Raw genomic sequence first — 15,157 nt, forward strand, 5'->3', positions numbered from 1 at the left:
TTTATTAGATATTTTCTTCATTTACATTTCAAATGCTATCCCCAAAGCTCCCTAAACCTCCCCTCGCCCTGCTCCCCAACCCACCCACTCCTGCTTCCTGGCCCAGGCATTCCCCTGTACTGGGGCATATGATCTTCTCAATACCAAGGGCCACTCCTCCCATTGATGGCCGACTAGACCATCAAGTTTGGGAATTAAAATCCTAACACTAAAGTAATGTGTCTTCTTCTTCTTCTTCTTTTAAGCAAAAGTAATTTTAAATTAGCCACCTTGGTGTGTCTATAAAACTGGCACTAGAAAACAGGAACGCAGCTTCAGGGCCTACGCGGCCATGAGCAACCACGTGGTGCCGAGCAGAGCTGGGTTCTATTTATCAGGAAAAGGAACAGAACTAGGAAGAGGTAAACCGGTCTTATCTATGCCTCAGCCCGCACTAACACTTTTGTTAACAGCAAAATGTAAAAGGAAGAGGCAGGCAGCAAGAAGAAGCTATTTCTGCAGGGTCGGAGGCCGGGTCCCAGGCGGAAGGCGAGGACCCGGAATATCTGGGCAGCGGGAAACCTGCGAGGCTCATCAGGGGGCCTCTCGTCCCCTCACCGAGTTCTGCCGCCCGGCACACAGGGGACAAAAGCACGAGCAACGGAGAAGGGTGGTCTCCGGGCCCCGGCAGGAGCGGCGCCATTCACCCCGGACGCAGTGCCGGCTCGCGCAGCCGCAGAGGCTGGGCTGGGCAGGCCCGCTCGCGCCCGCGATAGTCCAACCCGCCCGATGGACGATACCACAGCCGCGAACCCCTCCGAAGACCCGGCAATGGTTCCGTCCGCAGCCTCTGATTGGTCAAACCGGAGAAGGCGTGGTCTCCTCAGTCGGGTTCCGCGCGCCAGAGCGCGCTAGCCGCATTGCGAGCTGGGCACGGAGCAGGCGCCATGGTGAGGAGTGGTGGTGGGGTATTTGCGTGGTGAAGGCCTCAGCGTGCGTCTGGGTTTGCATTCGGGCTCGGGCTCGGGGTTTGGGCCAGGGCCTGCTCGAGCAGCGGCCCGGCGGACTGGGAAGTCTTGACTGATGGCCGCGCGCCGGCTCCCTTTTCAGGTTCTGCTGCACGTGCTGTTCGAGCATGCGGTCGGCTACGCGCTGTTGGCGCTGAAGGAAGTGGAGGAGATCAGCCTGCTGCTGCCGCAGGTGCGTGGGCTCGGTGGGCTCGCGGTGCTGCAATGCAGCCCCCAAAGCCGCCAAACCCCAGCATGCACCGCGTGTTCCCACGTGGCCGACCGCACCGGGCGGGGGGGGGGAAGCTCTAGAATGAGGAGACTCTTGAACGCGAATCTATATAATTGGAAGCGGTTGGAGATAAACATCTCATATTTCCATTTCTTGAGAATTAAGATTCGGGGCCCAGGCACCAATTGCTACAACAGCTGGTGCTCCTGCTTTACTGTGCCGTAGAAGCCAAATTCAAAGAAAGCCCATTCATCCTTCTCTCCACAGGTGGAGGAATGCGTGCTTAACCTTGGCAAATTCCACAATGTCGTTCGTCTGGTGGCCTTTTGTCCCTTCTCTTCATCCCAGGTTGCCTTGGAAAATGCCAATGCTGTGTCTGAAGGTGAGTTGGTCCCTCCGGGACGTGATTCTGGGTGGTTGATGTTCTTAGATGGTTTTCTTCTAAGCGTCATAACGTTCTAGGGATTATTTGAGATCTACAGGATGACATTTTAAAACATTTCAATGCGGGGGCTGAAGAGATGACTCAGCAGTTAAGAGCGCTGACTGCTCTTACAGAGGTCCTGAGTTCAAATCCCAGCAACCACATGGTGGCTCACAACCATCCATGAGATCTGATGCCCTCTTCTGGTGTGTCTGAAGATATACTACAGTGTATATATAATAAATCTTTTTTTAAAAAAACCACTTAAATGCTTCACAGTTGTGCTCCTGGACCTGTTGAACCAGGCTTTGCAGTGATGACTTGAGATATCTGTCAATCCCCTGAGTGATCACTGACGACTCCATGTGTCTGAGCAATGCCTGCAGGGATGGGTGTTAACTGTGTGAGCCCATTGGAGGCAGAGTCCTCTTACAGCTACAGCATTCTGCAGTGTGTTATTAAGAGCTGTGTTCTTTGTCCCAAGGTGTTGTTCACGAGGACCTCCGCCTGCTCCTGGAGACATACCTACCATCTAAAAAGAAGAAAGTACTTCTGGGGGTTGGAGACCCCAAGATTGGTGCTGCAATACAGGAAGAGTTGGGGTACAACTGCCAGACTGGTGGTGTGATAGCTGAGATCCTTCGAGGTAGGAGTCCTATTTCATTATGTCCACCACGTGGATGCAGTGCCCAGAGAAGCCAGGAGAGGGCCTATAGGCCTGGTGATTATCAGCTGTGAGTGGTTATGTGGGTTCTGGAAGGTTTGTACTTAGAATCCCGTCTTCTTTTTAGGAGTTCGTCTGCATTTCCATAATCTGGTAAAGGGTCTGACAGATCTTTCTGCTTGTAAGGCCCAGCTAGGGCTGGGACACAGCTACTCTCGTGCCAAAGTTAAATTTAATGTGAACCGAGTGGACAACATGATCATTCAGTCCATAAGCCTCCTGGACCAATTGGATAAAGATATCAATACCTTCTCAATGCGCGTCAGGTAAGGTATAGAGGTTACCAAACACTGGTTTTTTTCTTTGGCCATTTAAGCTATTGCAAACTTCAAGTCAATAGCATGGCAGATGATTACTGTGGGTAAAATTGTGGACCAGAGCAAGGCCTCCTTGTGCTTACCACAGGCTGTGTTTCTACACTGACTGTATAGAAAGAGGAGGCATAGCAAACCTACCCTATATACACCTCAGCCTGAGCCACTGTGCCTGGTCTGCATTGTGAATGGGGAGACATGGATTTGAGGGAGCTTGGGACCTGAGTTCAGGTTTGATAGCTGGATCAGGGAATGATTGTTCCTCTGCAGGGAGTGGTATGGGTACCATTTTCCAGAGCTGGTGAAGATCGTCAATGACAATGCTACATACTGTCGCCTGGCTCAGTTCATTGGGAACCGCAGGGAGCTGAATGAAGAGAAGTTAGAGAAACTGGAAGAAATTACGATGGATGGGGCCAAGGCTAAAGCCATCTTGGATGCTTCTCGGTCCTCCATGGGTCAGTGTGGAGCGCGGCAGGCAGTGTAAGGTACGAGACTCCTTGAGTATCTGGTCCCCCTGTTCACACTAGGTGTTTCCTAGGCATGGACATATCTGCTATCGACTTGATAAACATCGAGAGCTTCTCCAGTCGTGTGGTGTCTTTGTCAGAGTATCGCCAGAGCCTACACACTTACCTTCGCTCCAAGATGAGCCAAGTAGCCCCCAGCCTGTCAGCCTTAATTGGGGAAGCGGTGCGTCATGGGGAACAAAAGTGGGGGAGTAAAGCTTGGCACTCTGTACCGCTGTCCTGTGGCTAGCATGTTGTCCCTAGTTGATGCATGGTGGGAAGAGAAGAGGGGATGAGCCTGGGGGGTCAAGTTTCCGCTTACTCACCTGACCATCTCCTCGGGTCTTTCTCCAGGTAGGTGCACGCCTTATTGCTCATGCTGGCAGCCTCACCAACCTGGCCAAGTATCCAGCGTCCACAGTACAGATCCTTGGGGCTGAAAAGGCCCTGTTCAGGTACCAGTGAGGGCGCCTGCCCATGTCAGGTGCTGCTTCTGGTGTCCACTGTTTTGTTTGGGGATTACAATGATGGCTGACCAGGGCGACCTGACCTATACAGGCCTCTGCTATGGGGGTGATGGCCAGTCCTGGTGTCTGAGTGATTCCCAGGGCCCAGCAAAAAGGGACCGAGTTTCCAGGTCAGCAAATTGGATGCCTTCCCTCTCTGCCTCTGGGAGCTAGGTTGGCACGTGGTGAGGTAGAAAGTTCAGCCAAGCCTGGTGGGAAATTGTTGGAAGAGGGGAACTTGGCCATTTGGGTCAAGTCTTCTGACTAAACTATTGACTGAATATTCTCACAGAGCCCTGAAGACAAGGGGTAACACACCAAAATATGGACTCATTTTTCATTCCACCTTCATTGGCCGAGCAGCTGCTAAGAACAAAGGCCGTATCTCCCGATACCTAGCAAACAAATGCAGTATTGCCTCAAGAATTGATTGCTTCTCTGGTATGGATGGGGAAGTTGGCATTTGAGTGAAGGGGTTACGGGGGGGGGGGGGAAGCAACCTATCTTGGCAGCTTCTACAATGATGGTAATATTTTTCGTCAACAGAGTTCACCTAGTGAGTGTTGACACTTTGGGTCTGAGTGAAGCTGAGGGGANAGCAGCTGGGGAGTAGTTTGTCATTTCAAGGGTTGTAATTGACTTTGTTTACACATGCACACACATCTAGAGGTCCCCACAAGTGTATTTGGGGAAAAACTCCGAGAACAAGTTGAGGAACGGCTCTCTTTCTATGAGACTGGAGAGATTCCACGGAAGAACCTGGATGTCATGAAGGAAGCCGTGGTTGAGGTCAGTGTGTGCTTGGTTGTGGTAGCTGAGTGCCAGAAAGACTGTTGGAGAGGATGAACTGACTTGGCCTGACCTTCAGAAATGGAGGCAATAAAACTGATTTAATGAGCCTGATCCAGCAAGACTAGGGGTGTTGTGGCTAGTCAGGGGTCTTCTGGGTTTTCAGCGCCTTGCTTTTTTCCAGGCAGAGGAAGCAGCTGCTGAAATCACCAGAAAGCTGGAAAAACAGGAGAAGAAGCGCTTGAAGAAGGAAAAGAAGCGACTGGCTGCACTGGCCCTGGCCTCNTCAGAAAACAGTAGTACCCCAGAAGAGTGTGAGGTCAGTCCTCTGTGGATCCTAGGTTGTAGGCTTCTCAAACGTAGAACACAGGACATCAAACCATGGTCTGGAGCTTGGGCTTTTTGGACCAAAACACCTAAAACTACCTCTTGATTCTATAGGGAGGAGATAGGTGCTGAGAGAACTTGACAAGAGCCCAGAATGCTGGTTGTAGCACATGGCCCATTCCATGGGCAAGTGTGCTCTGTCCTCGGCTGCCTCCCAGGAGTCCTCAACGGGGGTAGTGTGAATTCCTGCTCTCCCTGTTCTGTGTCTGGAGGTGATAGTGTCTCATGATGGGGGGTGGGGGCAGGGAGGTCACCAATGTGACAGTTTAGAATTGTCCCTTAGGGTTTTTTAAATCTTGAGTTGTTAGTGATACTCATTCCAGTATCCCCTGGGAGCTCTGCATGATATCCATCGTGACCAGCATACAGGGGGTTTACAGAGGGCCAGGGAAATTCTAAAATGTGAGAGTAGATCATTAAGTCACCAAAAGTACTAGATTTGCTCTACTACCTGGATTCTAATGGGAGCAGTGGTTGCTAACAATTGTAAGCAATGTCCCATGTCTGATTCCCCCTTTAGGAGGTACACGAAAAACCGAAGAAGAAGAAGTTAAAACCCCAGNAGGCCCTACAGGAAAATGGAATGGAAGATCCACCTGTCTCTCTGCCTAAAACCAAGAAAAAGAAAGCTCCCAAGGAGGAGTTGGCCAATGACCTTGAAGAGATGGCCACTAGCAGTGTAAGTGCTAAAAGAAAGAAGTCTTCNCCTAAGGAGGAAGTGGCCAGTGAACCAGAAGAGGAGGCAGCAAGCCCCACCACCCCTAAGAAGAAAAGGAAATTTTCTGAGGAGCCTGAAGTTGCTGCTAGCTTCACAAAGAGCAGCACAAAGAAAAAGAAAAAGTCCCAGAAAGCACAGGAGGATTAGAACGGACCTGCTTGGTGGGAGGGGCATACCTTGTGGCAACTCCTGCCCGTATTAATAAAATCCCAATAAAAACACAAAACCAGATAGCATGTGTATTTTGTTTATTGAGTACTTTTTCATGGGCATGTGTAAGATTTATGACAGGGCAGTAATGACAGCTTCAGTGAAGTCATGACATGTAGCATAACCACCCATATCTGAGGTTCGAACCTGTGGGAAAAAGTTGTCATCATCTTACGGGTCTGGGCCTTGTCCCAACAACCCACCCTGTGAGACACACCAGCCCCCAGGACAACCTAGCCTGGCCAAAACAATTATAGTCTACTGTCTAGATGTTCTCTTCTGGTCCACTGTACTGAAGGGATGTATGCGAAGCATGGTCCTTTTGAAATTGGAGGGAGTAAGGGCTCTAGCCCCCATGGGGGTGCAGGTGGCCGATGACAGACTTGATGAAGTCAGTTGTGGTGCTGTAGCCTCCCATGTCTCGAGTCCGTACCTACAGCCACCAACAGCAAAAGCCGTGGGGAAGAAGAGAGAGCCCATGAAGGAGATGGGGCGGCATGATGAAATGGAGACCAAGAAAGACAAGATACAGTGGAGTGGAGAAAGAATGGAAGGAAGTGAGCAGGTGTGGGGGTCAAGGGCCTGCAGACAGGCAGTACAGGAGGCCAAGCAGGCAGCAGGATGGGGAGAGGCACATATCCAAGAATGAGATGAGGTTACCTTGCAAGGAATGAGACCGACCAGGTGGGAGGGAAAGCAGGCAGCTAACCCTGCCTGCGATCTCCACCCGGACAAAGCTGCAAGGTCTGCAATCAGACGGCCCAAGAAGGGCAAAGGATGGTGCAGGAAAAGTAACAGCAGATGGAACTAAGGCGAAGAAGACCAAGAGGATGAAACAGCCAAGAGAGGGGAAGTGAAGAACAGCCCTGAGGTCACAGAGCAGGTACTGTGGGGGCCTGGAGGAGAGAGGTCCCTCAGGTCCCAGCAACAGCACAGGCTGAGCCCCTGAAGCCTTTTGACACTCACCTTGCCCACTTTGATCACTTTCTTCACTGCATCTGCAATCATGCTGGAGTGATACTCAAGACTGGCAACAGACAGGAGAAGCTGAGACTCCAACCAAAACACTCCCACCCTTCCCTTCTTCCCACTGTGCTTCCCATTCCAACACCCATCCTCCACCCACGACCCCGCTTGAGCTTCCCGTAACCTACTTGAGATGCCGCAGCATGTTGGTGGCCGACAGCAGCATGGCTGTGGGGTTGGCTATATTCCTGCCCACTGCCTGTGCAAATGGATGCCGAGCACCCTGTGGGAAAAGCAAGCCAGAATCACTGGAAGGAGACAGGCACGTGCAGAGGTACAGGTGTAAAAAATTTATTATGGCACAGAGGGAGGACAGGCTAAGGTGCCTGAGAAGGACATGTAGGGTAGGAGAGGAGGCAGCCATAGTCCTTTCCAAATGGGGCACTGGGATAGAATACAGCAGACCTACCTGAGGTCAGGAAAGGGTAGGTACAGATGACTAACAGAGTTTTGTTTTGTTTTTTGTTTTCTTGAGACAAGGTCTCACTATGGAGCTCTGGCTGTCCTCAAGCTATGTAGACCAGGTTGGTTTTGAACTCAGAGATCCACCTGCCTCTGCCTCTACCTCCCAAGTACTGAATTAAAAGCATGCACCACCATCCCCAGGGAAAAAATAATCTTGCTCACCGTCTCAAAAACTGCATACTCTGCACTGTAGCTCTCCCCAGGGACCACGCCAGCTCCCCCAACAAGGCCAGCAGCCAGATTGTCAATAATGTTCCCATAGAGATTGGGCATCACAAGCACGTCAAACTGGTAAGGATTCTGTACCAGCTAGGAGTGAAATGTGAGAATACAGAAAAGAGTTCCACAGAGAGAGATTGATGAATGGACTGACTTCCACTCCCTGCTCTCTGGAAACTCACAAGGGCCTTACCTGCATGCAGCAGTTGTCTATGATCATGGTTTCAAATTTGATTTTAGGGTACAGTTCAGCAACTTCCTCACAGCACTGCAAGAACAACCCATCCCCAAGTTTCCTGTTCACAGGCCAGAGAGACAAAAAGCAATCAGCAGAGTTCAAGGGATGGGACCCAGCCCACAGAAAAACAGAACACTAGGCCTCCCTCACATGATGTTGGCTTTATGGACAGCTGTGACTTTGCTCCGCCCTTTCTTGGTGGCATAGTCAAACGCAAACTTTGCAATCCTCTGAGATTTGGTACGAGTGACGATCTTCAGGCATTCAATGACACCCTTGGCGCTCTGGGTGAGGGAAGTAGCTTGTGACACTAGGGAAGAAGCAAGGAAGCCCACCCCCCGCTTGCATCTCCTTGTCCTCTGTAGTTTCTAAGCCTTACCTCATGTTCCAGAGAGCTATACTCCCCTTCGGTCTGTTCTCGAATGATAACCAGGTCCAGATTGTTGTGCCGAGTCTTGTATCCAGGAAGTGACTTCACGTGGACTACATTGGCAAACAAATCCAACTTACGCCTAAGAGTAGATAGCCATCATCAGCTTTGTGCCCGGTGCCAGGCACCCCTCAGACCCACGCCTACTCATCTACCTACCTCAGCTGCATATCATAGGAGGCTAGTTCACCCTTATACTCCATTGGGGTATAGATCTTTCCTGGGACAACAAAGGAGAGGAGAAGTAATGTTAGACTAGTGTCCAGTCTCCCCACTGACTTTATACAACCTAGGCCCCATCTCCTACTCCCAAACCCCTCAACCCTTTTATTGCTAGTGGCAAGAGGCAAAGGAGAATCAGGTGGTGAAAATTAGATGAGCTGAGTATAATGCTTTAGTTTTAGATACTATGTTGAAATTCCTAAATGACCTAAGAGCTATTTTTTTTTAAATCAAAGAACCTGGTTTTTAAGCTGAAAAGCAAGGGTGTCTACTGACGGCATTTTCTCAGCTACTAAGTACTGAAAATTGACTCTGTAAGTAAGACAATAGGGATATCAGTCAAAACCACACAACTCCTGCCCTCGATGAGCAAGCAATGCATTGGGAAAGACAACATAAGTTCTGTAGGGATGACAGTAAGCAGCACAGAAAAGGAACCCCTCTGGTAACAATAGGAAATGTTACAGAAAAGCTGGTACTTACTGTAGTTAGTTCCTGGTTAAGTACCTTCAGTGGGTTGACCAGTGATAGGCCCATGAGCTTATACCAAGAAACCATAAACATGACTTTATTGGGGGGGGGGGAGACAGGGAGGAACTATAGATGAGGATTTTATAGTGAGAATTTTGGTTTCTTTAAAAAAAAAAAAAAAACCCTGAAATGTTTTAAGACTATGTTTCTGTTTTATTCCCGGGTGTGGGATGCGGGCCTACTTCAGACTCTCCACAGCAGCTGACTACGATTTGCCTTATGCCAGATGTGGTTTTGCCAGGATCAGGTAGTTTTTGTGATTATGTAACATTTAGAATTGTGGGAGCTTTTCAAGAGGGTCTAGAAATGCTAGGGTCCTGAGAAGCACAGAGGGGTTGTTGGCTGATGGCCAGTTGACAGTAGCTGTGCACAGAAAAGAAACAAGAAAAGGAAACTAGGCATTTTGCTGGTGAGGATCAAACTTGCCCCAAGGAACTTAGAGGGACTGTAGCTTCAGGAACTGAGTTATATATATTATTTTCAGTAGTATCCAATGGCAACCATAGAAAACTAATGCCACAAGTGAGTGGAGATCCTGATAGGTGACATATACAGGACAATTAGGACAGCCGATTGTGAGCAAAACACAGAACAAGTTGTAGAAAGGAAAACAGGGACGCCAGGGGCCAGGTTATAAAGAACTGACTTTCCTCTGCAAAAGCTGGCCCTGCAAGTGAAGCTGTCTAAGAAAGTGGGCCTATAGGGCAAAACCTAGAAGCAAGATAAATAAATAAACAAATAAATTTAAAAAAAAAATCCAATATGGGGAATAAAACAGCACAAGAGAAGAAATGGAGTGGTTAGAATGATCAGTGCACACTGGGTTAGGGTGGGACATGCCTTTAATCTCAGCCCTTGGGAGGCAGAGGCAGAAGCAGGCAGATCTCTGTGAGTTCGAGGCCAGCCTGGTCTACAGAGAGTTCCAGAACAGCCAGGGCCACACAGAGAAACCCTACCTAGAAAAACTAACAACAAACAAACAAACAAACCAATAAAGAATGGGCATGCAGACACAACTAAAAGGGTCTGACCCCGGTGACACTGCCTCAGCAGGTCCCAACCCCTTCCTGACATCATTAATTCCTGGTTTCCCACTGAGAAGAAACAAATTCCTAAATGTCAGTAGAGGACAGTCTGGAAAACTGATGTATACACACTGCAGAGAGAGGGGCTTTATGAAACACTGCTCTTAAATGACAGAGTGCCATACAAACCAATGATGGCAACTTTGTTCTCCTTCATGGAACTCAGCACCTGCTCCAGCTTCTCCTCAGAAGCCATATTCTGCACCTCGCTCAGGTGATGCTCCTTAAATTCCACAGGGACAGCAGCAGCCTTCAGGGATAAGTCCAAGCACAGGACTGGGTCAGGTCTGAACTTTCCAACACAACCCATCCATCCCAGTAGCCAGATCCGCCGCCCATCCCCCGCCCGGGGCTATTCACCTTGAACACTTCCTTGACGGCATGCATGAGCTCTGGCCCCACGCCGTCTCCGGGCAGCATGGTCACAGGAAAGGCACCTTCCACCCTCACATCTTGTGCCTGTGAGTGGGGCCAGCAGAGATGGAGCAGGGGCAGAAGTGGGAGTCAGAGGGAGAGGTGGGGAGGGGAAACCCAAGGGGGCGGCAAGGAGGCGACAAGGATGGGCGAGAACGAAGCCGGACTCGAGCGTACCTGGCTCTGTGAAGCGGCGTGAGCCGTAGATGTTCCCAGACCTCTCCATGCCCCGGAGTTCCGAGCGGCGAGCACCGCCTGCGACAGACACAAGGTCAGATCGGGGACACCGCGGCCCCTTACACCGCGATGACCTTGCCTTCTTTTGGAAACCGCGGACAAACCCTCTGTTCTCCCGCCCACCCTCCGCCCAGCGCGTCCCGGGCCTCACTCGGGTCAGCCAGCGGACATTGCTCAGCGCTGCCATGTTCGGCCGAGGAAGTCGCGGGGGAAGTGACGCCGGAAGCGAGCGCGGTCGTGGGAGCTGGACTTCCTGTCAGCCCTGGCGAGTTTGGTGGTCCTTTCTCCCGTACCAATCGGCAGTGTGTACGGATTCATTTGAGTTCTGTCCTTCTGTTTGGTAATGTAGGGTCACAGGACATACAACCAGTTTGTCTTTTTGCTTTGTTTTCAGTAGTCAGATGAAATTTCTCTTCAAAATTCAAAACAACATCCAAGAATATATGACCATTTATTGAACAAGGACGTGAGTTTAACAAGTCGAGAAGTCTTGGGAATCTGTGAATGTTTGAATGCTTCTGTTATGCGTTATTCTCTTAACTAGTACTCACTGCTAGTCACTTAGAATTCTTCTAAATAGGTAAAATAATTCAGATTACAAAGAAAACTGGTTATGTTAGCATATGATAATAAGAAAACTAAGGAGTTGATGAGGTGGCTGGCCTCAAACTCATAGACCCACCTGCCTGTACCTCCCAAGTGCTGGAATGAAAGGTGTGCACCACCACGCCCTGAAAAAAAAAAGCTGAAAAATAAAAGCTAATTCTTTTGCTCCACTGTATAGAATGCGATAATGTAAATTTACTAAATTACATAATCCTTTCTCTTTTTTTTAAGATTTATTTATTTATTATATATGTAAGTACACTGTAGCTATCTTCAGACACTCCAGAAGAGGGAGTCAGATCTTGTTACAGATGGTTATGAGCCACCATGTGGTTGCTGGGATTTGAACTCCGGACCTTCGGAAGAACAGTCGGGTGCTCTTACCCACTGAGCCATCTCACCAGCCCCCACATAATCCTTTCTTAAATAGGCAGATACCTAGTATGAAGTCTGATTTGGGCTCCTCTCAGCAACATTGCTGTGTATACCCCTGTACATTCTCCTTTGTACACACGATGGCCTGCAGGGCACCTCTAGCCATGTATGTATTACAGGTGAAATGGTGTGTTCACAATAGTTTGATTATAGATCTGTGTATGTTTCACTCATGAATTTGTTCTCATGCAATAAACAGAAAACTCATTCATCATGCTGGCTGAGAGTTTCCCACCACTTCTGGAAATAAAGAGTTACTGACATTGATTTAGCTGCTTAGTAATGTCACCAGGGATCCTGGGGGTAGGGTGGGGTTGGGGTCTCTATATCATCCCCTCTCAAAACTCCATTAGATCGCTAAGCCCAGTGTCTATTTTATAATAGACTGTTGAGTCTCTCATATAACACTGAGAGTGCAGTCGGAACAGGCGCGTATGCTTTGTTGAGACAGGATCTCTCTTTATAGCCCTGGTTGTCCTATAACTTCCTATGTAGACCAGGCTAACCTGGAACTCAGAGAGATCCACCTGCCTCTGCTTTCTAAGTGCTAGGATTATAGGTGTGTGCCCCATGCCTGGCTGATGGATTTGTATCAATTACCTTTATCATTGTTGGGACAAAACACAAACAAAAGCAGCTTTAGAAAGAACAGATTTACTTTAGCTCACCGTTCCAGGAGACCCTGTCACCACAGCAGGGAAGGGACAGCAGCAAGGGCAGGAAGCAGCTGGGCACATTACATCATTATCTCATTATATCATTACATCATTACAGTCAGGAGCCAGACTGCTGCTCATCTCATTTTCTCCATTTTATTCAACCTGGCATCCGAGCCCAAGAAACTGTGTTGCCCACATTTAGGGTGGGTCCTCTCATATCAATTAAACAGATAATCTTTCACAGGCATGTCCAGAGTCTTGTCTCTTCAGTGACTTTAGATCCTGTTGAGTTGACAATATTAACTGTCACAAGTCCACTTGTCAACTTGACACCTCAACATATCACTTTTAAGTACAGCAAAGGATAAAATGGTCATTATGCTTCCTCAATAATCTCTCTAGCCATTGGACTTAAATCAATATAAGATGTTATTTAACTTAGCACCTGGGAGGCAGAGACAGGCGGATTTCTGAGTTCGAGGCCAGCCTGGTCAACAGAGTGAGTTCCAGGACAACCAAGGCTATACAGAGAAACCCTGTCTCAAAAAAACAAAACAAAACAAAAACAAAACAAAAAGATGTTAATTAAATCACTGCTTCTCACTAATTATTTTCTCCTTGATAAGAAAAATGCTGCACAAGTATAAAACATTGTTAGTGTTGAACTAGCTCAGTTCAACCCTGCAGCACCTACAGGCTGTCAAGTGAGTTACACCCACTCTTATTTTAACCTAAAAAAAAAAAAAAAAAAAAAAAGATTTCTTTTCTCTCCCTTTCTAGAAGCTCTCTGGGATGGACTGCATACTGTGATTTTAGCCACAGCTACTCTAACACGTGCTAATCCTTTCAAATAGTGCCCTCCCTATGCAGGCCATTTTCATTCAAGGCACAGCAGGTATCTGAGCAGGACCATCAGGGAGAAGACTCTGGGGCCCTACACATACACAAGCAGATGCATGGGGGTGGGTAGACAGGCTGCTTGGTAGTTATGAGCATTTACTGCTCTCACAGAGGACCCAGATTTTGTTCCCAGCACCCACATGACAGCTCACAACCATCTGTAATTCCAGTTCCAGGGGATCCAATACTTCTTCTGACCCTTGTATGCATATGATGCACATACATACACTCAAGAGCATACACATAAAATAAATATTTTTAGAAATACACAAATCAGCATCAGTATAGTGGACTCCCAGCTTTAGGGCCTCTCCCAACTCAAACAGATAAAACTTTTACTTTTGCTTTCTCTATGGCTTGGTCTTCTGTCTTTCTTGAACACTCAATTCTCTGTCCATTTCAAGGAACAAACTTGGCACTCCCCTAGACAACCACCAATACTGTATTATATAGTCACATAACCTTCAAAAAGAAGTCAGATTTGGAAGTACCCACTAGAGGCATGTCTGGTCTTGGATTAGACATGAAAGAGGTTTTGGGAACATTAGGAATCTCCTATACTCTTACCGGGTGGTGGTTCTGAGTGTATATTGTTACCAAGAAATGGAAGAGCATGAGTACTTTATACAAAGGAGAACATTGGTCCAGGCAGTCTGGACTGAGCCACTCACTGTTAACTCTGAGCTACAGCAGATGTGGAGATCTGAGGGTTCCTGTGGCAAGAACTGCCCTAGAAGGAAAAGGGATCAGAATGTGAAGAGAAATGAGGAGAGGAAAAAACGTGGCAACCAATAATAGAGATGCAGTGGCCAAGATCATGTAGGGAATTCAATCACTCATCTTTCTGAGGGGCAAAAGAAATGGCATTCTAAAAATAAATAATAAATAATATAATAATAATGAAATAATAGCTGATGTCTATTGAACTTTTAAATGCGTGTGTGTGCATATGCACAGACACATATACACACTAAACAAATGTAAAAAATAAAGATTAAAAATCGTGGCTTAACCTATTTTATAAGCCAAGGTCTTGTGTAACCCAGGCAAACCTCTAATGTGGTATGGCTCTAAGTGGAAGGAAGGCATATGTTATAATTCTACAGATGGAAACATTGAGGCTTTTGTTTTTTAATCCAGGGACTTACCTGGAAACTAAGTCTTTTCAAACTCAAAAAGGTCTTTCCACCTCAACATGACACTCTTACTTGCTTTTTTTGTTTTATGGTGCTGGGGACAGAACCCAGGGCCTCACATGTTCCCAGTAAGTAGAAATGTACATGAAGCAGGCTAGGGCATGTCTCAGTGTCCTAAGGCTTGTCGAGCAGTCAGGAACCATGGGTTTGATCCTCAGCAACACAAACCAGCATGGTAGCACATTCCTGTATTTCACATTCCTGTAAAAGACTTGCAGGACGCTCAAGGATGAAAGCTCATTCTTGGCTGTATACCAAGCTTGAGGTTTGCCTGGGTTACATTCGTGTGTGGAAGCGAGGACAACATGCATGAATCTGTCTCCTACTGTATGGGTCCTAGGGACTGAACTCAGGTAGTCGGTGTCAGCAGCAAGCACCTTTACCACAGCTCCACTACCACATTTTGGGGTTATACCATAATTTAAAGCAAAAAATATTTTAAGCTTAAATAGTGTGGACATAATACCAAGTTTCAGGTTGATCATGAGCTGGTAGTAGGCTCCCAGACAGACTTCAGCACAACTGACTCCATGGTGGAAGTGCCATTCAGGCCATAAAACTCAGCATGTAGACAGCACCACTTGCCAAAGGAAAACAAACACCTAATCCATCAAACGCCATAGTGCTGGGGAAGTCCCTAAATGTACTAACCTTGCTTATTGGCTCCTGTAGTTTCACTTCTGGCTAACTGTTCT

The 15,157-nt window shown here is 47.8% G+C and overlaps 2 protein-coding genes and 5 non-coding genes across 9 annotated transcripts; 6 read left to right on the forward strand and 1 right to left on the reverse strand.

Moving 5' to 3' along the window:
* The first annotated feature begins 804 nt into the window (after nucleotides 1-804).
* Nop56 (NOP56 ribonucleoprotein) lies at nucleotides 805-5,823 on the forward strand. Of its 2 annotated transcripts, none has more exons than XM_021191918.1 (12): nucleotides 805-929; nucleotides 1,090-1,179; nucleotides 1,486-1,600; nucleotides 2,127-2,288; nucleotides 2,434-2,632; nucleotides 2,951-3,138; nucleotides 3,222-3,373; nucleotides 3,544-3,644; nucleotides 3,988-4,136; nucleotides 4,363-4,484; nucleotides 4,669-4,803; nucleotides 5,392-5,823. In XM_021191918.1, the coding sequence occupies exons 1-12, from the start codon at nucleotides 927-929 to the stop codon at nucleotides 5,734-5,736; spliced, it is 1,761 nt and encodes a 586-aa protein (XP_021047577.1). In that variant the 5' UTR covers nucleotides 805-926; the 3' UTR covers nucleotides 5,737-5,823. The 2 variants fall into 2 exon arrangements, with proteins under 2 accessions (XP_021047577.1, XP_021047579.1); XM_021191920.2 differs by lacking the exon at nucleotides 5,392-5,823 and adding an exon at nucleotides 4,926-5,378.
* Nucleotides 1,951-2,019, forward strand: LOC115063765. The gene has a single exon (XR_003843637.1). It is a non-coding gene; the product is annotated as a small nucleolar RNA SNORD110 (small nucleolar RNA).
* LOC115063702 lies at nucleotides 2,750-2,882 on the forward strand. The gene has a single exon (XR_003843585.1). It is a non-coding gene; the product is annotated as a small nucleolar RNA SNORA51 (small nucleolar RNA).
* Nucleotides 3,707-3,792, forward strand: LOC115063760. Its single transcript, XR_003843632.1, has one exon. It is a non-coding gene; the product is annotated as a small nucleolar RNA SNORD86 (small nucleolar RNA).
* LOC115063688 lies at nucleotides 4,211-4,280 on the forward strand. Its single transcript, XR_003843571.1, has one exon. It is a non-coding gene; the product is annotated as a small nucleolar RNA SNORD56 (small nucleolar RNA).
* On the forward strand, nucleotides 4,530-4,601 carry LOC115063687. Its single transcript, XR_003843570.1, has one exon. It is a non-coding gene; the product is annotated as a small nucleolar RNA SNORD57 (small nucleolar RNA).
* On the reverse strand, nucleotides 5,821-10,881 carry Idh3b (isocitrate dehydrogenase (NAD(+)) 3 beta). Of its 2 annotated transcripts, none has more exons than XM_021191922.2 (12): nucleotides 10,818-10,881; nucleotides 10,607-10,684; nucleotides 10,376-10,474; nucleotides 10,145-10,265; nucleotides 8,337-8,397; nucleotides 8,127-8,259; nucleotides 7,898-8,031; nucleotides 7,703-7,805; nucleotides 7,453-7,599; nucleotides 6,954-7,048; nucleotides 6,766-6,826; nucleotides 5,821-5,946 (listed from the first exon to the last, which is right to left on the reverse strand). In XM_021191922.2, the coding sequence occupies exons 1-12, from the start codon at nucleotides 10,851-10,853 to the stop codon at nucleotides 5,872-5,874; spliced, it is 1,143 nt and encodes a 380-aa protein (XP_021047581.1). In that variant the 5' UTR covers nucleotides 10,854-10,881; the 3' UTR covers nucleotides 5,821-5,871. The 2 variants fall into 2 exon arrangements, with proteins under 2 accessions (XP_021047581.1, XP_021047580.1); XM_021191921.1 differs by having other exon boundaries at nucleotides 5,832-6,232.
* Between the last annotated feature and the right edge of the window lie 4,276 nt (nucleotides 10,882-15,157).

The sequence above is a fragment of the Mus pahari genome, chromosome 3 (genome assembly GCF_900095145.1).
Source record: "Mus pahari chromosome 3, PAHARI_EIJ_v1.1, whole genome shotgun sequence".
Lineage (NCBI taxonomy): Eukaryota > Metazoa > Chordata > Mammalia > Rodentia > Muridae > Mus > Mus pahari.